This window comes from Triturus cristatus, chromosome 3_2 (genome assembly GCF_964204655.1).
Source record: "Triturus cristatus chromosome 3_2, aTriCri1.1, whole genome shotgun sequence".
Classification (NCBI taxonomy): Eukaryota; Metazoa; Chordata; class Amphibia; order Caudata; family Salamandridae; genus Triturus; species Triturus cristatus.
The window spans coordinates 552763954-552791781 of NC_140584.1; the positions used below are offsets into that span (position 1 = coordinate 552763954).

The window sequence follows — 27828 nt, forward strand, 5'->3', positions numbered from 1 at the left end:
ATTAGAGGGCCAAGAGTTTAGAAAAGGCCACATCTCACGGTCCACGGGCGTAAAACTGAGTGAATTAATTCCCTTACAATTGAACGCACTTCTACTGGCATGCGTATAAGGAGATATAGTGAAATAGAATGTACATTTGGAGTAATGGCTGACACATGAGAAAACCGGTGTCATCAGGACTTTTTTTTGTATGTCCTCATTTCACCTCAGATGAGCCTACTCCCATCTTTAGACCGCCCCTCGTGCACTGTGCCGGGCTCAAATTCAGCCAGTTGTCTGGGCTGTGACTCTGTATCTTGACCTCCTCAGCCACGACTCACTTGAGAGGTTTAAATATTGGACACAATCTTACGCACCCCGCTTTCAGCAGATTCCCGAACCATTCTTCCTCTACCCGTGTCTGACTCTTCTTATCCAGCTCCTCACTGACCTCCACTAGTTGCACCATGTTGGGGCTGAAGGTGACACCAGTTTTTACTGATCTCACTCCTTGTCAGAAGACTCGGGTAACTGGAAACTGGTGCTAATCCCGCCTCCTGTTGTGCCCTTCCAAATATTATTGTAGCAAGTTTGACCTCCATCGTCATTCTCAGGGCATCCGAGATCGTCTTACCCACACTTAACCAGTAGCCCTTCGGACTTGGGCCCCTGGCAAACATATAGACGTCACCCACATCTTGAGTAGCACACCTTCTGCACTGGGGTTCGTCACTCTCTCTTATCTTAGCCAGCTTCATTGGGGTACGGTAAGCTCTGTGGAGGATGAAAACGTGTTTTCTCCTTAGTGCAGCAAATTTAATCACAGAGCAAAGCATATTCATCAATACTTGCCATAACTCCTCCAACTCTGTGCTCAGCAAGCATCCATCTCAAACTTGATGTGGGGTTTTCATGTTCTCCTCTGCTTCTTTAAGGAGGTGCAGATATTAGTGTGACACTTCCTTCTTCCATGCCTTGAGTTCCTGAAGGCCCCTTTCCATTGAAATTGTCGGAAGCTCAGCCCACCCCTGAGTTCAGAGCCACACATTCATTGGGTAATATTTAAACCTTGAAAGTGCTTGTTTTGTCATTCTCTTCCAAATGTCCTAAGATAAGCCTCTGACTCTTCCACCAGCTGTCCCCAGTTGGTTATATCACACTCCCTCAAGGGCTTTGCTAGGTGGTGCAAAAGGCCCTTTGGAGTCCCTGGTGACTTCCATACTGGTGACAACTTGCTATAAGATAGGATCCCCAAGAGTGACCTTATCCCATATCACACTTTGGCAGCTGTCTGTAAGCACTTTAACCTTATCTTCTTGAAGTATTTAGGCACCCCAAACGTATAAGAGAAGCCTTCCTCAGATGAGTCAGCTAGCAAAGTGCTATACATGACATCCAAAAGTGATTCATTCGGGCGACGAAGAAGCATCCTGCTATTCTTCAGCTGGAAGGCCCAGCTGTACAATTGAATATCGGAGAACCTTAAACCCCCTTTCTACACCTTCCTCCTCAGTTTTTTTGAAGACAATCTCATGCCCTTACTCGCCCAAACAACAGAGGTGATTTTCCCCCTGTATTTTCATGAGGGCTTTCTTGTCGAAATTTAGCCGAATGTCATCAAGCCGATGGGTAAGTCTGCGAAGGATAGACATCTTGACTACGTTTATGCAGCTGTGTATAGTGAGGGGCAGACCTACCATTTCTTCATTGTCCTGTCCACCTCGTTGCTAACCCCCCCGGAATGCAAGATTAGTAATTGATTTACTCTGTAACAAGGCAGCATGGTCCTAAACGTATGTTTTGTACTGTTAATGGGTCCTATTAAATTCTTTATCAAAGATGTTCTATTAAATTACTGTATGTGTCTCATTGGTTTTGTGTTGCGATTCTTTGCTATGGTTCTCACTCATTTTAAAATGAAAAGAATCAAAACATGTCTATTTTGCATGTATCTGAAGTAACTATCGACTATATAACCGCCACTGTATGGATCTTTAATTTTAATTCAAATTTTCTATCCAATAAACCAAGGATTTTCAGTGGTTACAGCTACCCAATTTACTAAATAAGTGCCCGCACTAAATAAGAACAATGTTTTGTCCTGGGAGTTAGGTGTCAGAGCACACTCGTATTCTAATATGAACTATAAAACTTATGAAAAGTATTGATACTTCCTGTCCCTAGACAGGCAACAAATGTGGAACTAGTGAAGAAGAATTGCCATGAGCTGGATTATAAAACTGCAATTAACATATGACGTCAACACCTTGACCCCATGATTAATCCAGGAATGTACATGTATAGCCTTTCCCATCGATATTCATCCTCTCTAGATAAGTAAGAGGAATAAAGGTTAAGGGTTCCAAATAATGCCACATTAATAGTATGTACAACATTCAGCCAAAGATGGTACTCAATTTCACTTAAATTACATTGCCATGAAACTGAATCTTTCATTAAATGTTTTCAAAATACAAGTGTTCAATAATTTCATTTTCAGCTATTAAGCAGAAGGTGGAGGTGAGAGCACAATTTGCCAGAATTCGAAAACAACAGGGGCCGCATGCAACAGACATTGTAATCCGTCCTTCAGAATTACCCCCAAAACAGGTTCGTACAAATGATTAGGAATATGCAATATTTAGTCTGATGTTTGCCATGGTTGGTAGATAATTTGAAGACACTATTAATATACCTCTCTTTATTATAGAACATGAACTTTTAGAGGGAGTGATTTTCAGAGAGTGGTGACTAAACTGTGATCTCTAGGAATGGTGTGGCAGAGAGGCTCATTGTCACTCAGAGAAATCACTTTGCCTCAGTCACATCACATAAATCTGATTGGTTGTGTTACAATCCATTGTTTGAGACTCCAACAGTACTTCTGGTTTTCTTTGATGTATGACTCCACTTCAGTCTGCTTTACTATATTTAAACCTATTCAGAGTACTGATGCTAAATGCATTTATTTTCCATACAATGTGCCACTCTTTCACCTTCCTGATACCTGAAAAAAGCTTATTTTCCAAGTGAAATGATTACAATCAACAATCGTAAGGTCATCAAATTTACTATTGTATTGTATTTGTTTATTGTTTCAATTAACTAAAATTGTAAACAAAAGAAAAAAGGCTAGTTGGAGCACACTCCGTTCAGACACTTTTTTGAGTTTAGATAAAACATGGTCATTTCATTTAACAAAACTGTTAATCATATATCAGACATAATGATTTCTTTAAAACATTCTAGTAGTTCCTACTTTAAGAAAAGGTGGGACCGCAAGATCAAGACTACAGTTTGTCTCTAGTCTTTAACTGAGTCGTTATGTAACAAAACTTTCACCTTGTAGGCAAATTTCGCTAATCTTGCTAGTTCCATTGGGATCTCCAGCTTCAAAAGAAGTTTCATGGCGTCTGTGCAGGTGCGTATCCCATATTTTAAAAATAAGGGTTTCAATAAAGTGCGACGTGCATGATTCAAACGGTGACATGTGCAGACCATGTGGGCCATGGATTCCTCATGCTGGTGGCACAATTTGCAAGTAGTGACTACCTCTAATCTTTTCTAATGGCTGTTGATGTCTTTTATCGGTAGTACCATCAATCTCACAGAGAGGATTTGCTTTAAAATTGACTTGTTCAAGGCGGAGTCAAGGTATGGCTGGCTCAGTTTATCGTGGAAGGAACTAGCTAATAGCCTGATGTTGCTGCTGGAGGACTCTAGTTCCTTCAAGTCCTCTTCCTTGGATAGCAATCTAACTTGTTTCTTTAAAATGTTTTTTAAAATTCCGGGTTGATAAATAAAATCCTGCCAATTGGACAAGTCAAGGTGCAATTCAGTGCAAGCAGTTAGAAGGCCATTTGCCCACGGGTTGTCATTTTTCATGAAAATTTCCTTTAAAATTGCCTTCATTGTGTTGGGGGGGTAGAGCACAAACCCCTCGATAATATCGAACAAACGATGCCCAATGTTCATAGCGCTGTTTATTTAGCCCAAATTCAAGATGTACCAAGTTGTTCCGAGCATGGGCGGGGATATGAAAGATCTGTTTAAATGCCCGGCAATTGGCACGTTCCATGATGTTGATTGATGCCGCGGGAAATGCTAGTTGGCCGTATGTAATTGACGGGAGTAGCTTGGCTCTTATAACCTTTCTAATGGGTCCAGTTGTCGGACTACTTAGTTTGGAGTTTAGTTTGCACAGGGCGTACGTCATTGATTTAGCTTTTGATTCAATAGATGCAGTGTGTGCTGCAGACTTCCTACTGTTCATAATCCAAACCCCTAAGTAACTGTATTTAGTTGTTGTTGCTACTTTCAGGTTACCCATTTGCCATTGTTTTTTTTGTTTGTTCGCATACTTCCCAAAAATGACTACTTTTGTTTTCCCGACATTTACTCTCAGGTCATTTTCATTATTATAGATGTTTATTGCATCCAGTATTCGTTGCATACCCATTTTGGTATGGTCCATGAGCACCATGTCGTCTGCATACTGCATTAAGAACAGTCTGATAGACCCAATTTTCGGGGGTAACAGATTGGCTTTGGAAATTGTTTTGCCAAGGTCTGCAGTGTAGAGATTGAAAAGCAAGGGTGCCAGTACACACCCTTGTTTTAGACCACGGTCTGTGTAGATTTCTTTGGTCGCAGAGTTCGTCGTTACTTTCACTCGTACCCAGGTTCCGGTGTAGAGAGCAGTAACTGCTTTCAACAGTGTAGTCGGAATCCCCCAGTCTTGTAATTTCCTCTACAGCAAATTCCTATTGACGCCATCGAATGCTGCAGAATAATCCACAAAGTATGCGAAGAGTGGGGGCTGTTTTTCCTTAATAGACTGTGCTACCAGGTAGGCAAGGGCTACAATGTTATCTAGTGTCGAAACTCCCGGCCTAAAGCCGGACTGGTATGTTGGAAGAATTTCATTATCATTAGCCCAATTTTGCAGATCTTGCAGAAGGAGATTTGCATATCCTTTTGCCTCAATATCCAAAAGGGCTATCAGCCTGTAATTGGTTGGATCTCCAGTGTCGCCCTTTTATGAATCGGTTGAAGCAAGGAGCCTTTCCAGGCTTCAGGCACCATTGAGTTATCCAGGCAGAACTGATAAAGTGGAGTAAATAAGGTTCCCCAGAAATCGCTGTCTTTGAAGAGGCTTCCAGGCAGGCCATTGGGTCCGGGGGCCCCATCCTTTCTGATGTTTTTTATTATTGGCGTTACCCAATTTCCTACTTCAGAAGTTTCAGATGGTTCTTCCGTGCTACTTATACAAGAATTGATCGATCTGGAATTAGTGGAAACTATTGGATGGTGTACTGGTCTATGGTCTGAAGCACTGCAGTACAGTGTAGTCACATGGGAGACTCATGTGTGGCTGGCGACCCCATTGCGCCGGGCATGGCCGTGGCCGGACAGCCTGTTGATATATGCCCAAAATTCAGCCTGTCTATTTGACGTCAGCAGGCTGAAAATATGAGACCATTGCGAATCTTGCAGTTGCCTTTTGTGGTGCCATAGGTTTTTCCTGTGAGCTTTTCTTGCTAGCAACCGATTTTGTAGTGTTTTGTTGTTGCCCTCTCTTGTATGTTCACGATTGGCTTGTCTCAGAGCCCGTTTGCTTTGTGCGATTTTTTCACATCTCAGTTGAATTTGGCAGCACTCCCTTTCTCCACAATCTTGCTGATGGTGTGCTCTTTTGCCTGACAAAAGGCGATACAGCTCCGGCGCCAGGTTAGTCCAGTTCTCAGCCATGTTGCCAGCTGCGAAGTCTTTCGCAAATGCGGGCCAATTACTTTTCCAGTTTGACAGGCTAGTTGTGTCTATTTTATTCCATTTTAGCCTTCTCAGAAGTACGTGAATTTCCTCTCCATTGGAATGGCCTAAGAGGGTAATGTACGGGAGACTGTCTGTTTGCAATGAGATGGCTCTGGCTAATGGAAGATGATCACTAGTCTGCAGCACTGAGTTTTGAAGTGGTGCTGCTTGATCATGCAGGCGATTGCACATGAAGATGTAATCAATTGGGGGTTTAATTTTTCCCTGTGAAGCATTGTTCATGGCGTGGTTGGTGAGTGGTGGGTCTTGTATTGGCCGCAAGCTGTACGTGTTTAAAAATGTATTTAGTAGGATCCCAGCCCAATCCTTGTGCACTAATGCATCATTTGCAGTCCCCAGATTCTGGGTGTTAAAGTCCCCGGCCAATATAATCCCACTATTTGAGTGCTTACTGAGCAAATCTTCAAGTGTGGCTACCAAGACCCTCATCTCAGAGTGTCTTGGTTTGTCTTTGCAATTAAAATAGACATTCAAAAGGAGAATTGTTAATGGGCGGCCATTCAGTTTGAATCCCTGCAGGTAAATAGCTTGATCTGTGTCCATGACTAACACGGTTTCAGTTTTTATATTGCGGCCAATTCGTATATTTATGGATAAGCCCCCAGATGGCCTAACAAATATATTATACTTTTTTGCTGGCTGTTTTCTACAAAGCCTGGCATGACCACTGGAGCGAGTAACCAGGTTTCTTGGAGACACAACAGGTCCCCAGACTGTAAGAATTCGAATGCGGCTCTGTTTTGCAGCGTGGTTTTTAGACCGTTCACATTCCATGAGATGACTTTCATAATGGTGGTCATTCGACTCCCCCGACAGTAGTTCCTTGTTGTGCTAGGAGCAAGTTGGTTTTATGCATGATCTGGTCATTACAGCTCCCTTTTGGGGGTTTCTAGATTGATCAAGTTGTCCTCTTTCTGTTAGGTTGGAGTTTGGTGAGAGATGTATTTTTAAATTAAGAAACGCTGACATGCGAGGAACTGGCTTTGTCCCTCTTAAGATGGTCTTTCTCGGGGTTAGTGTCTTTTTATCAATAGGTCCACCTCCTAACATGTGTGGGTACCTTTCCTCTTTTGGTATATGTACACTGATCCCCCATTTCGCAATTTGATCTCTTTCTTGCACGATCTTGTGGACTATTAAATTGTCTTTCCTTTTTTATTTATTTTTATTTTTTTATTTCCGCTTGACATAGGGAAAACCAAAAAAGAAAGAAAAAAAATACATAACATAGACAATCATGGCAGTCAGGACAAAGTATAGATTTGCAAACAAAAACACAAATAGTCTCAACAACAGTGACACAAAGCCCAAAAGCTGTTACTTATTATACCAAGCCGAAAAGGGCGCCCAGATCCTTAAACCCTTCTCCCGCCTCCTTTTCCCGCTTTTTAAGAATACAGCTGATTCCAAATTATAAAGGGTGAGAATTCTTACCCTCCCATTCAAAAAAGTCGGAGGTGAGGGGTAATCCATTCGGAGGTTATACATAATCGAATTAAGGACATTACAATACAAAGAAAAGCTGATTCAAAGAATGGTCTATCCAGGCATGGATCCGTCACACACCCCATAATTACTAATTCGGAAGAGAGTTCTGTCTGAATGTTAAGTGAGTTATTAATAAACAATTGAATATCATAAAGAAATGTATGCAACTTAACACATAAAAAAAACATATGCACATCATTGGCTGCCACCAGCCCGCATCTAGGACACCCCTGAACACCACTCCCTCCCCATTTTGAGATTTTGGCTGGGGTAAAATATAAGTCAAACATAGCCATATAGCTTTGCGAACTTAAGCTCCCAGAGATCAATACAGAATTAGACAGATCAAGTGCATAGATAATATCTATATCTGCCTTACCAAATTTACCTTCTAATTTTGCCTTCTGAGCAGAAAGATCGTCAGGAAGTCCTTTTAATAGGGTTTGATAAAGGGCACTCAAACAGGCCTTCCTCAAAATTAACTCCATAAGAGTATTAGGGGAATGAATGGCAAGGCGATCTATATAGCTACGTAGCTGCATATTTATCTTTTAAAGATGCAAAAGAGGCCATCTTACCCTCATAAAGTAAATCCCCCAACGTAAGGATGCAGTAAGACTCCCACCTGATTGTAACTGAGTCTTGAAATATTGGAGGTAAAAGCCTAGCCGCTACCAAGGGAGTGTAAAAATGTACTTTTGGTATCGACCATTTCCGACAAACCTTCCTCCAAACAGAATACATAGCTGCGATGACCTTAAATTTAGTTTTCTTATAATAACTCGGCTCAAGAACCTTAAGAAGCAACCCCTTAGCCTCTTGTCCTAAACTAATCTCAAAAATAGAGGGACTACAGGATAAAGGAAGTGTACCACGCAAGCCGAAAAGTGGGGGAGCCAAATGCTGAAGTAAAGCAGCCCAGTTATATAAGAAAAGACTAGGGACTGACCACACTCCTCTATCCAATGTAAGAACCATCCATTTAGCGGCTCTACGAGGCATACGATAGCTCCACATAAATCTATTGCAGCATCTTTCTGCACTACTAAGACTAGCCTGTGAAAATTCCAGAGGAACAGTCCTAAAAATGTACAAAAATTTCGGCAGAATCAACATCTTTAGGACATTCCTTCTACCAAATAAAGAGAAATGTAAATTATCTAACCTACGTAAGGTAGAATTGATGGCATCTATAATAGGTAGAATATTCATATCGGGTATCTGTTCTACTGCTGCCGAGATTTTGACCCCCAGATACGATGCAGTTTGTACCACCGGAATTTCCGTAGATACCATAGTTGACGACTGAATAATCTGGGTTTTCTGAACATTAAGTTTGTACCCTGAAAGCCGCCCAAAAGAATGCGCTAGGGTCTTAATGGCCGAAAACGACAATGTCCCGTTCCTAGTTATAACTATGATATCATCGGCATAAGCTAACGCCTTAAAATCAACCACGTTGATCTCAACAGGTAAAATCTTACAAGAAAGCTCTATTTTACTTAGGAAAGGATCAATATAGAGAGCAAACAACAGGGGCGAGCAGGGACAACCCTGTCTGGTGCCCCTGTTTATTGCAAATGGTCTTGAAAGATTCCCTGAAATTGACAAAAATGCTTGGGGGGCGATATAAAGTGATTGAAGGGCATGAACAAAATTCGGGGAAAGCCCCTTCCACAGAAGAACCCTCCCCAGGAAATCCCAGGCAACCATGTCGAACGCCTTTTCGGCGTCCAACAGGATTCCTCCGAGAGGGGAATTAGTGACCTGCGCCCAATCCAGAAGAGCAATAACACGGCGGACATGATCCGCCGTGTCCCTTCCGGGAATGAATCCATGTTGGCGAATGGAGACTAAAGGGGATATAACCAAAGCAAATCTAGCCGCCAGGATCTTTGAGTAGATTTTACTGTCCGTATTTATTAACGAAATCGGACGAAATGAGGCGGGATCCAGCTCGGGTTTGTCCTTTTTGTTAAACAAAATAATAGATGTAAAACGCCAGGAATCCGGAATAGTCCAGAGTTGGGCGTCTCTCAGGATCCGTAAGAGATCCTCCTGTATTTCTGATCGAAATGTGCAGTAAAACTCCAAAGGAATAAGGCCGGGTCCCGCTGCCTTCCCACTAGCCAATGAATTCAATGCTAATTCCACTTCATCCCACTGAATTAGGGCCGCCAAGACCGTGTTCTGATGATCCGAGATTTTAACTGTGTCGAGTCCCTCAATAAAAGCAGCAAATTCATGATCCATTGTATAAGAAGTAGCTTCCTCAGTATAGAGGGAACGATAGAATTCAGAGAAAACTGATAGGATCCCTTCCGGGGTCTCATGAATAACCCCCAAAGGATCCTGAATCCTAATGATGCGATTAGCTAATCCACGCTGCTGAAGCCGCTTAGCAAGGACCCGCCCTGACTTCTCGCCTTACTCAAACATTGTCGAGCGAAACTGCAAATATTTGGCCGCAAGGTCCTGCCCAAAGAACTCCTGTACTGAGACTTTAATTCGTGCTACCTGAGTCTGAATTAGCGTTATGTCCCCGCCCTCCCTGATTGTAGTAGTAAGTAAGATTTCAGCTCTACTTAGTTCATCAAGCCGATCCTTAGTTTGATCCTTTATTTGCTTTTGCCGAAAAAAAGAAAAGCTTTTAGTCTCCCCACGGATAGCAGCCTTGAATGAATCCCAAACTATATTATTGGGGGCCGAGCCTCTGTTAATATTCAAGAATTCAGTTACCCAAGGTCTCATATGATCAATATATTTTAAATCTAAGAGCAGTTTACGCTCAAAAGTCCATGTCCTTAGAGTGCTCCTATCAGCTGACATAGTGCATTTAATAACCAAAGGATTATGGTCTGACAATATTCTAGGGAAGATTGAGATTGATGAACAAGGTGCCAACTGATCCGAAACAAAAAAATAATCCAGTCGAACCGTTTTTTTGTGGGGAGCAGAGAAATAGGTAGAGCCATCTTCATCTTTACAGTGATAAAACCATAAGTCAGTCATGAAGTGTTCTTGGACGAGGGCTTGCAGAACTCTATATACTCTAGGTTTTTGACCAAAGTAGATCTGCCCTCCAAATATATTAAAATTAGCTGACAGATTAATATTGAAGTCCCCACAGAGGCAAATAGGTTGGGGCCATAAAGCCAATTCGATATTTAGAAAGTCTAATAATTCAGGATCGTCCAAGTTTGAATTATACACAGTGCACACTGTCAAGGTTGAACCGTTAATCAAAAGCTGCGCGATTGCCCAGCGGCCCCCAGCATCTTGACTATATCTTAGACATGATCCTATCCCACGCTTCATTAGAATGGCCACCCCCCTTATCATGGAGGTCTGTCGAGAACATACTATCAGATCAAACCCTGGGATTTTAAGACACTCTCTATTGTTCCAAGGAACATGGGTTTCCTGCAGACAGAGTACCTCTAAATGAAAAGATTGAATAACCTGTGCAAATAAAGCTCACGTCCTCCCGTTGTTGAGATCACAAACATTCCATGAGGCAATAGAGATTTTATCCATTACCCATTATCTTGAGAGAATCTAAAGAAAAGCAACACACTTTTAATTCACTGATTTAAACCAAGATTGTCATAGAAAAAAAAAAAAATGTCAAGCTTATTTTTTAAATGTGCCCTGTACCCACCCTCCCTCCCCCCCGCACACCTACTGGCCCACCCCCCCACCCAAACCCTAACCTCCCCCCAAACAGGGCAGGGATCGAAATCCCGATGATGTAGAAGCCGATATAAGCAGAGACCCCCCCAGGAGTCACTGTACAGAAAAAAAAACCATGAAGCTAGAGAAAACAAGACCAGTTGTTATTACAGGATTCAAAATAACTCCCTTTATATTGTGCAATCATTATAGCGTATCCAAGTATGCCTTAGCCTGTATCTCGGACTCAAAAAATCTTGTCTGGCCTTGAAGATTAGTTTTAAGTTTAGAAGGGAATAACAAAAAAACTTGTGCCCCCTTCGACTGAAATGGAGCAATCAGCTGGCGGAGCTGACACCTCCGCTCTACTGTAGCTGGACAGAAGTCCGGTCTAACAAAAAACTGACAGCCCTTCCCGGACCTTTGCCTGTCGGGCCTTGCCAGATCGAAAAGCCTTTCTCTTGCCAAAAAATTGTGCAAACATATTAAAATAGCACGCGGTCTATTGTCAGACTGAGCAGAGCGGTATTTTACTTTAAAGTGAAAACGATGGGCAAGCTGGATCTCGTGCCGCCAGTCCCACTCCTTCACCTCTGGAAATGCTTCCATAAATAAGTCTATGACAAACTGGCGCGTATCTTGACCCTCCAAACCTTCGGGAACCCCCACAATTCTAAGGTTGTTCCTCCGTGCACGATTCTCCATGTCGATCAGGTTCCCTTGAATGTCACCCCTCTGTGACTGGATTGCGTCAATAGTGGCTTTATGAGAAACTAAATCATCCTCGAGAGTGGAAATCCGAGATTCAGCTTCCGTAACCCTAGAGGCAATATCCGTGCAGGTCTTAATGACTCTATGCAGGGAGTTCTGGACCCTGCGACACGCCCCCTGCGCGCGAGCTCTCTCCTGTCGCGTCTCCTCGCGATGTGCCATAATTATTTGGTAGATTGTGGCTAATGAAATTTCCCCAGGAGGGGGGCCGGATTCAGGTTCCAGAGGGTGAGGCACTGGATCTTGAGAAGTGCCTTGGGGAGCAGATTGCACAGAGAAAGAGTAGTCTTATGCCAATGATCCAGTGTCAGAAGCGAGATCCGTAGCAGCCTTGCGAACTGTGGAAGGTCCACTAAGAGCGCATACGGAATTCAAAACATCATTGGTTCGCCAGTCGCCAGTATCACTACCCTCATCTCCTGTCCAATCCTTATCTAATCCGCCATCTTCACCTGATGAGCCAGTATGTTCAGAAAGTGAGAAGAAGTTATCCACATCTGTTTCAACGTCAGCAGCTGGAGGAAGGGTAGAAATTTGTAAGAAAGCAGTGTGGGGAGCATGGGGGTCGCCAAGGGGATCAGCCAATTGCGAGCTGGGCAGACGAGCCGGGGAAACTACATCTCCCAGCATCCCCTGTATTTGTGATTCCTGGTCTAAACCCTGCCTGGACTCTGAACAGGGAGCTGATGCTGCCAAAGCGCCGACCGGCTGCTTCCCTCCAAAGAAAACCTCAACCCAAGGTGAACCCCCTTCAACACTTCCTAGCAACACAACGGGAGAAAGAGAAGCAGCATCGTCCGCAACCTGAGCTCCAAGTGCATGAGAGACAGAAGAAGGATCAGAGGATCCGGCGGCAGGAGGGCTCAAGACCCCCCCGCCAGCTGAACTCCCCCGGGGCTTGAACATCGCTGGAACCGAGGCTGGGGGTCTGGAGACTCTGCCAGATGAGGTAGTGGCTGCCTGGGTCCTCCCAGCCGCAGGAGCTGATGTCGAAGGTAAACGACAGACCGAAGCCGCCGTCTGTGCTCCTGCCGCGGGCTTCACAATGCCCCGGACCGACCCCTGCGTATGGCCTTTAGGCGGCATTCCGGATACTGACCCAAGCCGGTACGACTGGGAGCTCCACACAGGGCAGCCTGCGAGCGGACCTGTGCCGAGAACACGGCACGCCTGGGTCCAGGAACGAAGACTGCGACTCGAGCACCAGAGCAGCCACAGCAACATCCGACAGAAACAGGTACAGCCCAAAGCATCCAGATAGACTGCTCCTAGGGAGGAGAGAACACCAACACCAGCTTACTCGGCCACGACTGCGGCCGCCATCTTGCCCCCCTGTTTTTAGATTTCAAGCCCTTTTCATGCAGGCGATTGCACATGAAGATGTAATCAATTGGGGGTTTAATTTTTCCCTGTGAAGCATTGTTCATGGCGTGGTTGGTGAGTGGTGGGTCTTGTATTGGCCGCAAGCTGTACGTGTTTAAAAATGTATTTAGTAGGATCCCAGCCCGATCCTTGTGCACTAATGCATCATTTGCAGTCCCCAGATTCTGGGTGTTAAAGTCCCCGGCCAATATAATCCCACTATTTGAGTGCTTACTGAGCAAATCTTCAAGTGTGGCTACCAAGACCCTCATCTCAGAGTGTCTTGGTTTGTCTTTGCAATTAAAATAGACATTCAAAAGGAGAATTGTTAATGGGCGGCCATTCAGTTTGAATCCCTGCAGGTAAATAGCTTGATCTGTGTCCATGACTAACACGGTTTCAGTTTTTATATTGCGGCCAATTCGTATATTTATGGATAAGCCCCCAGATGGCCTACCAAATATATTATACTTTTTTGCTGGCTGTTTTCTACAAAGCCTGGCATGACCACTGGAGCGAGTAACCAGGTTTCTTGGAGACACAACAGGTCCCCAGACTGTAAGAATTCGAATGCGGCTCTGTTTTGCAGCGTGGTTTTTAGACCGTTCACATTCCATGAGATGACTTTCATAATGGTGGCCATTCGACTCCCCCGACAGTAGTTCCTTGTTGTGCTAGGAGCAAGTTGGTTTTATGCATGATCTGGTCATTACAGCTCCCTTTTGGGGGTTTCTAGATTGATCAAGTTGTCCTCTTTCTGTTAGGTTGGAGTTTGGTGAGAGATGTATTTTTAAATTAAGAAACGCTGACATGCGAGGAACTGGCTTTGTCCCTCTTAAGATGGTCTTTCTCGGGGTTAGTGTCTTTTTATCAATAGGTCCACCTCCTAACATGTGTGGGTACCTTTCCTCTTTTGGTATATGTACACTGATCCCCCATTTCGCAATTTGATCTCTTTCTTGCATGATCTTGTGGACTATTAAATTGTCTTTCCTTTTTTATTTTTTTTTATTTTTTTATTTCCGCTTGACATAGGGAAAACCAAAAAAGAAAGAAAAAAAATACATAACATAGACAATCATGGCAGTCAGGACAAAGTATAGATTTGCAAACAAAAACACAAATAGTCTCAACAACAGTGACACAAAGCCCAAAAGATGTTACTTATTATACCAAGCCGAAAAGGGCGCCCAGATCCTTAAACCCTTCTCCCGCCTCCTTTTCCCGCTTTTTAAGAATACAGCTGATTCCAAATTATAAACGGTGAGAATTCTTACCCTCCAATTCAAAAAAGTCGGAGGTGAGGGGTAGTCCATTCGGAGGTTATACATAATCGAATTAAGGACATTACAATACAAAGAAAAGCTGATTCAAAGAATGGTCTATCCAGGCATGGATCCGTCACACACCCCATAATTACTAATTCGGAAGAGAGTTCTGTCTGAATGTTAAGTGAGTTATTAATAAGCAATTGAATATCATAAAGAAATGTATGCAACTTAACACATAAAAAAAACATATGCACATCATTGGCTGCCACCAGCCCGCATCTAGGACACCCCTGAACACCACTCCCTCCCCATTTTGAGATTTTGGCTGGGGTAAAATATAAGTCAAACATAGCCATATAGCTTTGCGAACGTAAGCTCCCAGAGATCAATACAGAATTAGACAGATCAAGTGCATAGATAATATCTATATCTGCCTTACCAAATTTACCTTCTAATTTTGCCTTCTGAGCAGAAAGATCGTCAGGAAGTCCTTTTAATAGGGTTTGATAAAGGGCACTCAAACAGGCCTTCCTCAAAATTAACTCCATAAGAGTATTAGGGGAATGAATGGCAAGGCGATCTATATAGCTAAGGAGCTGCATATTTATCTTTTAAAGATGCAAAAGAGGCCATCTTACCCACATAAAGTAAATCCCCCAACGTAAGGATGCCGTAAGATCCCCACCTGATTGTAACTGAGTCTTGAAATATTGGAGGTAAAAGCCTAGCCGCTACCAAGGGAGTGTAAAAATGTATTTTTGGTATCGACCATTTCCGACAAACCTTCCTCCAAACAGAATACATAGCTGCGATGACCTTAAATTTAGTTTTCTTATAATAACTCGGCTCAAGAACCTTAAGAAGCAACCCCTTAGCCTCTTGTCCTAAACTAATCTCAAAAATAGAGGGACTACAGGATAAAGGAAGTGCACCACGCAAGCCGAAAAGTGGGGGAGCCAAATGCTGAAGTAAAGCAGCCCAGTTATATAAGAAAAGACTAGGGACTGACCACCCTCCTCTATCCAATGTAAGAACCATCCATTTAGCGGCTCTACGAGGCATACGATAGCTCCACATAAATCTATTGCAGCATCTTTCTGCACCACTAAGGCTAGCCTGTGAAAATTCCAGAGGAACAGTCCTAAAAATGTACAAAAATTTCGGCAGGATCAACATCTTTAGGACATTCCTTCTACCAAATAAAGAGAAATGTAAATTATCTAACCTACGTAAGGTAGAATTGATGGCATCTATAATAGGTAGAATATTCATATCGGGTATCTGTTCTACTGCTGCCGAGATTTTGACCCCCAGATACGATGCAGTTTGTACCACCGGAATTTCCGTAGATACCATAGTTGACGACTGAATAATCTGGGTTTTCTGAACATTAAGTTTGTACCCTGAAAGCCGCCCAAAAGAATGCGCTAGGGTCTTAATGGCCGAAAACGACAATGTCCCGTTCCTAGTTATAACTATGATATCATCGGCATAAGCTAACGCCTTAAAATCAACCGCGTTGATCTCAACAGGTAAAATATTACTAGAAAGCTCTATTTTACTTAGGAAAGGATCAATATAGAGAGCAAACAACAGGGGCGAGCAGGGACAACCCTGTCTGGTGCCCCTGTTTATTGCAAATGGTCTTGAAAGATTCCCTGAAATTGACACTGGAGCGAGTAACCAGGTTTCTTGGAGACACAACAGGTCCCCAGACTGTAAGAATTCGAATGCGGCTCTGTTTTGCAGCGTGGTTTTTAGACCGTTCACATTCCATGAGATGACTTTCATAATGGTGGTCATTCGACACCCCCGACAGTAGTTCCTTGTTGTGCTAGGAGCAAGTTGGTTTTATGCATGATCTGGTCTTTACAGCTCCCTTTTGGGGGTTTCTAGATTGATCAAGTTGTCCTCTTTCTGTTAGGTTGGGGTTTGGTGAGAGATGTGTTTTTAAATTAAGAAACGCTGACATGCGAGGAACTGGCTTTGTCCCTCTTAAGATGGTCTTTCTCGGGGTTAGTGTCTTTTTATCAATAGGTCCACCTCCTAACATGTGTGGGTACCTTTCCTCTTTTGGTATATGTACACTGATCCCCCATTTCGCAATTTGATCTCTTTCTTGCATGATCTTGTGGACTATTAAATTGTCTTTCCATTTTAATATTGTTGACTCTCTTAATGTGTTACTCCCCAATGTCTTAAATTGAACTTGAGTAAGGTCTTCGGTCACAATGGAAGAGAGCTCTGGGAAGTGTTGAAAGATTTGTAAAATATTGGACCTGTTTAATGTGTCAGAGTTTTCACGAGATATATATTCGGGTGTAAAAATTATGATATTATTCTCCGATTCCCTGTACACTTGGGCCCTTTGACCGACAGCGAGGGGTTGTATTTCCAGGCTTTGGGCCATTGTTGTGGTTACTCTGTTGTCATCGTGGGCAGCCTTATTCCCCCTTAACCCAAGGTTTTCAACTTAGGGGAGAAGTGTCCTTTCTCTGCCCCTAGCCTGTGGAGATGCAACCAACTCTTGATTTTCTGTGCTCTTTTCTATTAAGTGGCACCCTCGGCGGTCTATTTTTTGTGGAGGTTCGGGCTCATGTGGGGCTCTAGTAAGCTGCTTATTGTTCTCGGTAATATGACCAGCTTCAAAATTTGTGCTTGTGGTTAATTTGATTGCTGGTAATTTGTTTGACTGGTTAACCTCACAGTTTGAATTTATGATTGATAATGATGATGTTTGGCTCATCATTTACTGGTCTATACTTTTGAAATATAGAATAACATTTCTGAGACTCCGGGCGGCTTTGTGCATGGGCCTTCTTTGAGATAGATTTTTGACTCTGGTTACCGTGTAATGAGGCCAGGCCCAGTTGTAATTCCTTTGCACGCCCACGTTGTTTATTATTTTTTGCTTGCTTCTGCAAGCGTTTTTTTGCTCTCCTTGTCAATGCTTTAACAGGTTCCATGGCTTCTTACGGGTTGTCTAAATGGCTAGTATTGCTATGGGGTGTCTTGGCCATCACTGGTTCCTCGTCGTAGGGGGTGTTTTCACATGTTACTGATGCTAGCTGCGTCGATGACGGGGGGGTGTCCGGCTCTGGAGTGGATTTACTATCTTGAGTCTTATTGTGCGTGAAGGGCTTGACTTCTCGTTTTGGGGTGTAGTTCACGCTCTTCGCTGTTATCTGATGTGGCAAAATGAGGGAGCTGTCAGCCCCTTTAGTGGCATTAATACCATTGTGTTTTACATGATTTGATGTTCTTTCAGCTGAGTTTTGATTTGATTGATCTATGAGCTTTAATTGTCTTTACTTTAGCTCTGAAATTATTGATGTTAAGATTTCGGTGAACAAGAGCACCCAACTGTTGTCTGCAATTTCAACAACTCCAGATTTCCTGCTAAAATGTCAATTTTACCTTCTATGTTAATCATAGCTGTTGCTATTGCCTGCATTGTGTCCATTTGAATTTCCAGTTTTTGTGTTTGCCAGGTAAGCGCCTTGATGTCCGTCGTCAGTGTAGAATTTATTGAGGATAGCAGAGTGTTTTGATGGTGGGAGTCGCTTTGCATTGTACTCTTTGTTTCTGCGGTTAGTCGATGGGGGTTTTGTTCCCCCAAGTGGCTGTTCTCTCTCAACTTCGATCCCTGCGAGAGTAAACTTTGGTTGAAGGTGAGGAGTTTGATCGCTGACAGATATGGTGACTGGGACAGTTCGTGCTGAGTTCTTCTGTCACCTGCCTGTGGGGTCACCAAGCTGTCCCCATACATCCGCAGATTGACCTTGGTTGTGGACTCCAAAGCTGATGATATCTCCAGGACTTCTGGAACTGGGCTCTCCCCATCCATCTGCTGTTTGACCTTGATGGGGGACTCCAGGGCTGATGATATTTCCAGGATTTCTGGATTTCCCTGCCCCGGTGCATCTTGCCCCCTTTCATGGAGCTCCAATGCTGAAGGAGTTTCAAAAGCCTCCAGGTTTTCTTGCCCTAACGTGTCTTTTCTCCCTTCCGGGGGCATACAAGGGGACTGCTCCATTGTTCCAGGAAACAGAATGTTTCCCAGCGTCCGATTTTTCAATGCTCTGTATATTTAATTCCTGGCACGGGCCATCTTCAGCTTGTTGCTTCTCCTGTTTTGGTGTATTGACGCAGGACTCTCCCTTCCCCGATGTTCTTTGTCCGGACAATTTTGGGATAAAATATTTACAGATTCCCATGCTATTTAGATTGTTATTTGGATTTAAAATTTTGTGTGCTATAGGGGTAGACTCTAAATGCGCACTGATCTCCTTGACCGACTTTTTCTTGGTGCCGGTGCCAGCTCTAGTTTTGAGCATTTTGGAGCCTGGCCTGCTCTTTATCATTTCCCTCCCCTGTTGTGCAGATGCTTGTTTTTGGTGTCCTCATGGAATCCAATCCTTAAGTTTATATGGTAGTCTGTAGATCGATTTCTAGCTATCTACCAGATGTTTGTGCACTTTGGGTGCCGAGGTTATACGTGCTTTATAAGTAATAGCACTACGCTTAGTTGCTCCTTCTTGTCTAATTTTCCTATTGTCCTGGAGACTGTTTGGTGTCATTTGAGGGAAGCTAAGTAAATGATACCAAAAAAATAAAATATAAAAAATAAAAAAAATCTGAGGTCGTGCGGAGCTGGAATCCGCCTCCTCTTGTACCTTGCTCACTGCTTGCTGCTCCCACGACTGGCAGTTGGGGTAGATGCAAGACACGGCCTGGACCGGCAAGTCAAAGACTGTACTTGGAGCAATACCTCTGTGTTTTCTGTGTTTCTGGCAGGGCAAGCGGAGTGAGCTCAGGGGCGAGCAGGGCACGCTGGTGAGCCACAAGCTACACCAACCCAGTTGGGCTACCACCGTGGAACCACCTGGCTCGCACTCCGCGGCCGCTACTGATTGCGGCCCCGCTTGCACCTTGGCATCCTCCAGTCTCTCGCTCTCTGCATGCCGCTGATGGAGTTGCTGTCGTGGCGGGTCTGAGGTAGGCGTTTACGCGCTGTCTGCGTTGTCTGGGGTTTCACTGAATGGGCTGAGGAAGTTTGGCAGCCGTGTTGTCCCCCCCCCCCCTGCCCGCCGCTATTTTTCCTTTTTTTTCGGGGGAGCAAACGGGTCGAGTCGCGGTAGATTCTGAGGCCGCCCGCTGACTCCGCCGCTGCTCTCGCTACTCTCTCTTCTCTCGCCTCCGCCTCTGCTGCTGCTCTACTGACCGCTTCTTGCGCACTTTATTCACTTTTGAATTTGCCTTTCTTTACTATAAATATTAATGACGTAGACCAAAGGAGCAACCCAGGACATCAGATTTCTATTCTCTCAAACCTTTCCCCATGCTCCAGCCTATAGTTCTCTACCCATCCACAATGTCATCTTCCTCCCATAGCTTTTCCTACTCCCCCAATTGTTTCCTCTCTTCCTCATCCTTATCATCTCCAATACAAATCTACATTTCTCCATGTCGTTCTTTTGATGTTTTCTGTTTATCCACCCTGTTTTGTCATATCTCTCTTGTTGCATTGTGCAATGTTTTCACGCACCCTCGCATTCCATGATGGCACCCTTTCTTTCTTTAAACAATAACAGGGGCTCTAGTCCTACAAGAATTATACTGTTTCTCACCATGCTATCTTTCTGTCAGTCTTTTGCTAGTCTCTCAGCACTGGTTCGCATATGATGGGACCCCTCAAATCTAATGTTATCTGGGAAGCAGGGTTTTGATGCAGCTTTACCCTAGATGTGTTGACTCATGGTGGCCTTGAATAGCAAAGAAAGCCTCTGTGTTTCTACAATTAATGCTGTACAAAATGTGTAATAAGCTTTATGCATGGTCTAAAATATACTTATGTTTTTTGAGACACAATTTACCATCTGCCAAAAAATAATTCTCTCTCAGGACATAAACATATACATTGGCTGCCTGGTGAACACCATCAAACCTATTCCTAGAAGAATATGAAGTAATACTATTGGAGTACTACTACACATAATCATAAATGCCTTTGTTAGTTGGCCCCAAATAGTCCAACTTCCTATTAGTAAAAGTACACAGACGGCACCGTCCTTTTAACTTGTACTAATTGTACATGAGCTAAACATTTCCCCGTTATTCCCATTTCAGATGTTACAGAGCCAACTAACAATTTGAGGGGCAAAAGAACAGAGTACCCATACAAAACTTAGTGTATAGAACACCAAGAGGCAATTAAATGAACAGATCCTTTGGTTGTTTCTGTGACTCTTTAATCAATTTATTTTTCACTGACTACAGATTAGTGCAGCCAATGCGTTTTGTCTCGTTACATGCTTCCTTAGGGCAAAATCATGCATCAGGTTAAATATGCAGTTTTAAACAGACACTGCATCACAATTGACACACAAGTATTCCACGAAGGCTCTTAAAACAGCAATAAACTTGGAAATTATGTCGGCCGCTGGTAAACAAAGATAACAGGCTTGTAAGCCAGTCGAGTAGTCCATGACATCCATCTATATAGGGCCGTGTTCGGCAAGAAGTGTTCCAACAGCCAGCATTTGGAGTTTGTAATATGCGATCGTGGAATACTTGCAATGCCGAATCTGTTTAAAACTGCGTACCTGGTGAAGAAGAAACTGATTAAAGAGTCACAGAAACAACCAAAGGATCTATTCCTTTCATTGCCTCTTGGTGTTCTATGCGCTAATTTATATATGGGTACTCTGTTCTGTTGCCTCTCAACTGTTTTCAAACGTATTTAATTGATGGCCAGTAGGTAGCTGGCCATCAGAGGTGGGCAACATTTGCTCAAATCATAAAAAATAATTAACACTTCTGGTTGTGCAGTAAATGGGTCCCTAGCTGCCAATATTTGTTCAACTTCCAATTCACAAATAGTTACAAAGTGGCCTTCAGTAGTTGCTTTTAGTAATAAATTAATTGGATTGCCCATTTAATGCTGTTACGGATAGGGTAATACACAATTGAGCAAAAATATGTTCTCCAAATATCCATCAATCAATATACACCACCTTATACAATCAGGATGATGCTTGGGCATCGTTCTTGTGCCAGCTTTCCATTTCTGTACTCACTTTTTATCATTAAATTCCATACACCATCTTTTTACACCATTAAAAGAACCATCTAAAATAGACATTGTTCAGATCAATATACCCAATACCCTAGTGCCACTAGTTACATGTTAAAATAGAAAGATTAGTTACAGTATTGATTGCTTTGAGACAAACTTAAAATATTTGTGAATTATTAATATTTATTTAGTGCCAATCATTCCAATCTATTCTTCATTCACTTCCAAGTTAAAAGTTTGAAATGAGGTGACCTTAGGCCAAGCATGACACAGCTTGTCCCAAATCATGCAAATAAAAGTGCTCTCGATGCCCTATGTGTTACAGACACACATATCATATGCAAATTAAAGAAGGCTCTATCTTTAAAAGAATTATGACGGAATTAAAAACCTAAAGTTTTCAGGATGCCATGCCCCTGTGAGATGGAACAAATGCATGCCTCTTGTCATTCTATGGTATTGTTTGCTCAATAAAACTATTGAAAGGTTTTAATAAAACTTGCATTATGTGGAAGTCCAGATACATTTAGGGTGTTTGACCAAAATATTAAATCAAAAATATTGTGGGACTTAAAATCAAAGGTAATAATATCCCTTATTAGGTATTTAATATTGTTTTTTAAATATAGGCATGCATTTTGTCATGGTATTTATTCCATTTGTATAAAGTCTCACTATTGATTTGATTACTAAATATTAGTTATTTTAGTATTATAAGTTATTAATGTGATAATATTTGTATTCAATTTGTTTTAGCACAGTTTGAACATTTTTATGCTAAATGCATTGTTTTGAATTTTTGAAATTGTTCATTTAGTATGGATGTGGAGGATATTAGGATGGGAAGGGTTTAAAAATGTAAATGATAGTTTTACATTTGTAATTATCATTTAGGTATTTTTAGGTAATTTAATGTTTTAATTACGTAGATTGATGAATTGATTTTTTAAACTATCCGTTGATTGATTATCATGAATTGGCTTGGAAGTTTAATTAATTATCAAACTCTGGTAAATTCACACACACACATATGCATAAATATATGTATCGTAATTGTTTTATTTAATTAATTTACTATTCTTTTATTTTTATAATACTTATTTTTATTAATTGTAATTGTTGGTGTTTTAATTCAAAATATTTCTCCCAATTTTTTTATTTGTAATATAAAAATTGCATTTTAAAATGTTATTTTATTTGTTTTATATTTAATGCATACATTTATTATTTTCTATATATTTAACATTTTTTTTGTCTCAATTTTAATGTTTTCTTTTGAAAAACAAAAATTCAAAATGGTATTCGTAAATCTGACCCCCCTTCAAAGTCCAACACTGTTGCTACTGTTGTTCAGTTTTGGAGAAGCAATAATTCACCTGACTACTCCATACTCCTATACGTTCAATACTTTTGTTCAGATTGGAGTGAAAATAGTAAATCTAACCTCTCCAAAGTTCCACACTGTCCCCACTTTTGCCTGTGTTGGAGTAAATCTGACTCCTCCCAAGTGCTACTGTTAGACTTGGCATACTTGGCGTAGTTTCCCCTGACTTTTTGCCTCTACCTGCTGCATTTGTTCACTCTGTGCTGGATCTCGTTTTGCTGGCTTAGATGCTTTGCGCAATTTGCCACTGCTGATCAGTGTCAAAGTGCAAGTGCTCGCTGTGTAAATTGTAACTATGATTGGGTATCCATGATAGGCATATTTAATTTACTGGTAAGTCCCTGGTAAAGTGCACTGTGTGTGCCCAGGGCCTGTAAATCAAATGTTACTAGTGGGCCTGCAGCACTGATTGTGCCACCCACACTAGAAGCCTTTCAAATGTGTCTCAGACCTGCCACAGCAGTGTATGTGCACGCAGTTTTTATTGCCAAGTCGACCTGGCAAGTGCACCCACTTGTGTGGAATTGATCAAGCGTGATAGCCTGAAAAGAACCATGTGCAAAGCTGATGAATGTTTTGCTGAATTCACAAAGTTTGTGCCAAGCAAATTTCAAACTTTCATAAGAAATGTAACAAAACCAACAATATTCTCATATGGTGTCTCAATCATTTTTCATTAGAATCATGAAACATTGAAGTTTATAAACAACTCATTAAATCACTGACAATATGATTATATCATAATTGCTGATACATCAATAACAATTGCATGAACTCAAACAACATTGCAATAGTCTTAATTAACGTTGCGTTTGATGACACCGTGCCCAATGCATTTCGGGACCTTAAGTCCCTTCTTCAGGGGCCACTGAAATATAAACATTAACAATTTTTTATTTTTATGGTTGTTGGAACATTGAACGGTAGTGCAAATAAAGCCATTTCATCCAGCAACACCCACGACAGTGGAAAGAGTAGAGAGTGAACCTAACACGTGCTGTCAAGAAATAAAGATGAAAGTCAAGAACGACAATAACTGTCCAAGAATGGAACAATCCATCACAATAGGTCCTTTCAATCGCACTAGTTCAAACTGGAAAATCTGCTGTTAAACAGAAATGCAGCCATAGAGCAAGTCGATGTAGCAAAAAGCACCGGTGCAAGTGCACCCACTTTGCCTTTTCTTTCATGTACGTCACCCCTAAGGTAGGCCTAAGGTACCACCATGGGCAGGGTGCAGTGTATGGACATGTACTGGTGAGTTTTACATGTCTTGATAATGAAATGCTGTGCATTTCGTTTTTCCTATTGGAAGGCTGTCTTGCCCATAGGTGATCATTGGAGCTGCATTGTAACATTTTACAAGTGTAACTTTCAGCTGAAAAAAACTAGAGATTTGGGGCCCGATTCACAGAACTAACTTAAGACAAAATCCTAAACTTACTACCATTTTGGTATTCACAGAATGCACTTACTTCTTTTGGTATTCACAGAATGCACTTACTACTTTTGGTATTCACAGAATGGATTTACGACTACTAACTTTACGTCCGCATTCGGGCCGGAAATTCCGGCCCGGAGGCGGGGCTTCCAGGCCGGAGGCGGGGCTTCCGGGCCGGATGCGGAGCTTCCGGCCCAGAGGTGGAGATTTTGGCCATGGCTAAATCTCCGCCACTGGCCGGAATCCCCACCTCCGGCCCGGAAGCTCTGCCTCTGGCCTGGAAGCCCCACCTTCGGGCTGTAAGCTCCGCCTCCGGGCCGGAAGCTCCACCTCCGGGCCGGAAGCTCCGCCTCCGGGCCGGAATTTCCGGCCAGAGTGCGGACGTAAAGTTAGTAGTCGTAAATCCATTCTGTGAATACCAAAAGTAGTAAGTGCCTTCTGTGAATACCAAAAGTAGTAAGTGCATTCTGTGAATACCAAAAGTAGTAAGTTTAGGATTTCGTCTTAAGTTAATTCTGTGAATCGGGCCCTTGGAGTTTAGGCTCTCTGAACTCAGAATTTAATAACACACATTTTGGTAAAGGTGGTTTTTAAATGGTGTGTTTGAAAAGGCCACTTTTAGAAAGTGGGCTTTTTCTTGTTGAACCATCCTGTCTACTTCTGCCTGTTTGTGTATTCATCGTCTGGTTTTGGAGTGACAGGAGCTGGGGATGTGCATTCATTCTAGACAGTCACCAGGGGAGTTCAAGTGTGTCGTGCCTTTCCTGGGTGACTCATAGCCAGGCTGAATAGACCTTTCTGCATTTAGAGTAGTGTATGGAGTTTTCACTAGCACTTGAAAAGTCTGTATCCGCTCTGCAAAATGCTGTCTCCACCTCCTGTAGTGAAGCAGGGCCAGGGAGAACAGAACTGGTTTTTACTGAGTGCAGAGACTCTTGGAACAAAGACTACAAAGAGAAAATGGGGTACACGAAGTAGACCTTAAACACCAGAACTTGAGATCACTTTTGCAACTAAGAGGACCCTGCCAAGAAGAAGAGCTGAAGAGCTGCCAGGAGTAGTACTGCCCCTTTGCTGTGTGTTTTTTTTTTTGGGTTGGCCTGCAGTGGCTGCTTCTGTCTGCGGCCAGTGGAAAGGACTGAAGCGTTTTCCCTGCTGTGGTATCATGTGTAAAGAAGATCTCCAAGGGCTTGATGTAGAGCTTGCTGTGTTTTCCAATGCTTCCCTCCTCTGCAGCTGTTTTTCCTTGTGGATTTTGATGCATTTGAGGTACTTGTAAAAATTTCTATGGACAGAAATGCTCGAAACCTTTTAAAAGTCATATTTTGAATTGTGTATGTTGGATTTTTGTCATTTTCGTCTTGTTTGGTTTAGAGTAGTTAATGCCACCAGAATGTCACTTTTTCAGACGTTCTGGTGGCCTGAAGTCCATCGCCTTTTTACAAGGCAGCATTAAGCCACTTAAGTGGCTTAAAGCCGCATTGTAAATAATGCCCCTGTTCATGCAGCAGTTAGCGTGAAAGGAGCGTGGAATGGGGTTGCAGCGGGCGTTTCCCCGTAACACTTATTGTTTTTAGATGTTACCCCATATTTACAAGGTATTGGGCAACACCAAAAAGATTTCCAGGGAATACCTGGTCTTAAGCAGGTCATATCAGGAGAAACACATAGAAACAGAAAATTGCCTGTAAAGATTGTTTATGTGCAGGAAGGTGCTCCTTCCTGCACATAATGAATCACCCATGCAGCGCAGACACCCTTGCAGCATGATACCAGGGTGCCTGCTCTGGCGATTGGCAGCTTCTGTAGTGCCAGCACTAGGGGAAACGCAGTGATGCGTCGCATTCTTGTAAATACAGCACATCCCTGACTTTTGAAATTTTGGCGTAACTCTGCGCTCTGCCAGTTTCTATTAAATCTGCCCCTTTATTTTTCCAAACTGGTGTAGTGTCCATTTGTAATGTCTTTACTGAGATAATGTGTGTGTTTGGGTATAAATACTTTACGCATTGCCTCTGTGATACGCCTGTCTGCTCGTGCCAAGCAATCAAGGGGGTGAGCAAGGTTTATCTAGGTGTTATATATCTCATCCTGACTAGAAGCAAGGGTCCTTACTTGGACAGCATGCAAGCCACTTTCCCTACTGTTATTGGATTGGAGGGGGACTTACGATAGAGTGGGAATAGTGAATCTGATCCCTCCAAACTTCAAACGTTTGCTTATGTGGGAGTGGGAATAGTAATTGTAACCCCTCCACAGTCCAATACTTATCCTACTTTTGGTTATGTTGGAGTGGAAATAGAAAATCTAACCCTTCTAAAGTCCAACATTTTCCCAACTATTTCCTACGCTGAAGTGGGAATAGCAAACCTGGCCTTTGCAAAGTCCAACACATTCCCTACTTTTGCTTACATTGTAGAGGAAATAGTGTGTTTGACCCCTCCAAAGAGCAATACATTCCCTCCTTGCTCAGATTGAGGTGGAAATAGAAATTCTGAACCCTACAGAGTCAAACAGTTTCCCTGCTTTCCCTTATGTTGGAGTGTGAATAGTAGATTTTACCTCTCCAAAGTACAACACTTTCTACTGCCTAGTTCAAATTGTTAATATTTTTTAAATAATTTTAAAATTACGTATAAAATGTAATTTGAAATGTTCATTTTATATTAGATTTTTTGTAATATTTATTTATACACAGACACACACACACACCAAGGTGCCGATTCCGATCCGGGTAAAAAATTTTGCGTACGACTCGTATCCGTATATTTTCACGTACGAATCGTACAAGTACCGTACAAACTGCGAAGTACGATTCGTACGTGAAAAATACATACGAATTGCGTCGGATAAATGGTCCGAGAGGGAGCCGTACATTTTTACGTACGAATAGCGTCGGGAAAAGTGTCTGATAGAGAGCTGGACATTTTTACGCGCAAATCGTAAAACAGAAGTCCGAGCGCGCAAGTACGATCCGTACTGCCTGTCCGAATACACAACCGCATGTAAAAGGCCCGTACGGAGCGAACGCTGTAGCACACATGTACACGGGTAAACTTGTGCCCGGATACGAGTCATACAGCCCCCCCTCACCCCGCACATGTCAGCACCGTACCCCCGTATCTCAGCACCGTACCCCCCCTCCGCACCGTACCCCAACACCGTAGCACAGCCCCGCACCTGTATGCGCCGCACCCCAGGCCCGTCTCCCAGCCCCGCACTTGTACGCCCCGTACCCCAGGACCGTGCCCCAGCCCCCCACCTGTACGCGCCGCACCCTAGGCCCGTCTCCCAGCCCCGTACCTGTACGCACCGTACCCCAACACCGTAGCCCAGCCCCGTACCTGTATGCACCTTCCCCCAACACCCTAGCACATCCCAACACCTGTACGCACCGTACCCCAACACCATAGCACAGCCCCGCACCTGTACGCACCGTACCCCAACACCCTAGCACATCCTTGCACCTGTACGCACCACACCCCAACACCGTAGCACATCCCCGCACCAGTACGCACCGTACCCCAACACCGTAGCACAGCCCGCA

General features: G+C 42.9%; 1 protein-coding gene across 2 annotated transcripts in view; it reads left to right on the plus strand.

Annotated features, from left to right (window-relative positions):
• The window catches only part of DCDC1 (doublecortin domain containing 1), a 1503674-nt gene that overhangs the window by 1426685 nt on the left and 49161 nt on the right, over window positions 1–27828 (plus strand). For both annotated transcript variants that reach the window (XM_085648291.1, XM_085648292.1), the window contains one exon: window positions 2480–2589. In XM_085648291.1, coding sequence (XP_085504417.1) covers window positions 2480–2589 — 110 coding nt within the window. The remainder of the gene's footprint in view (window positions 1–2479; window positions 2590–27828) is intronic.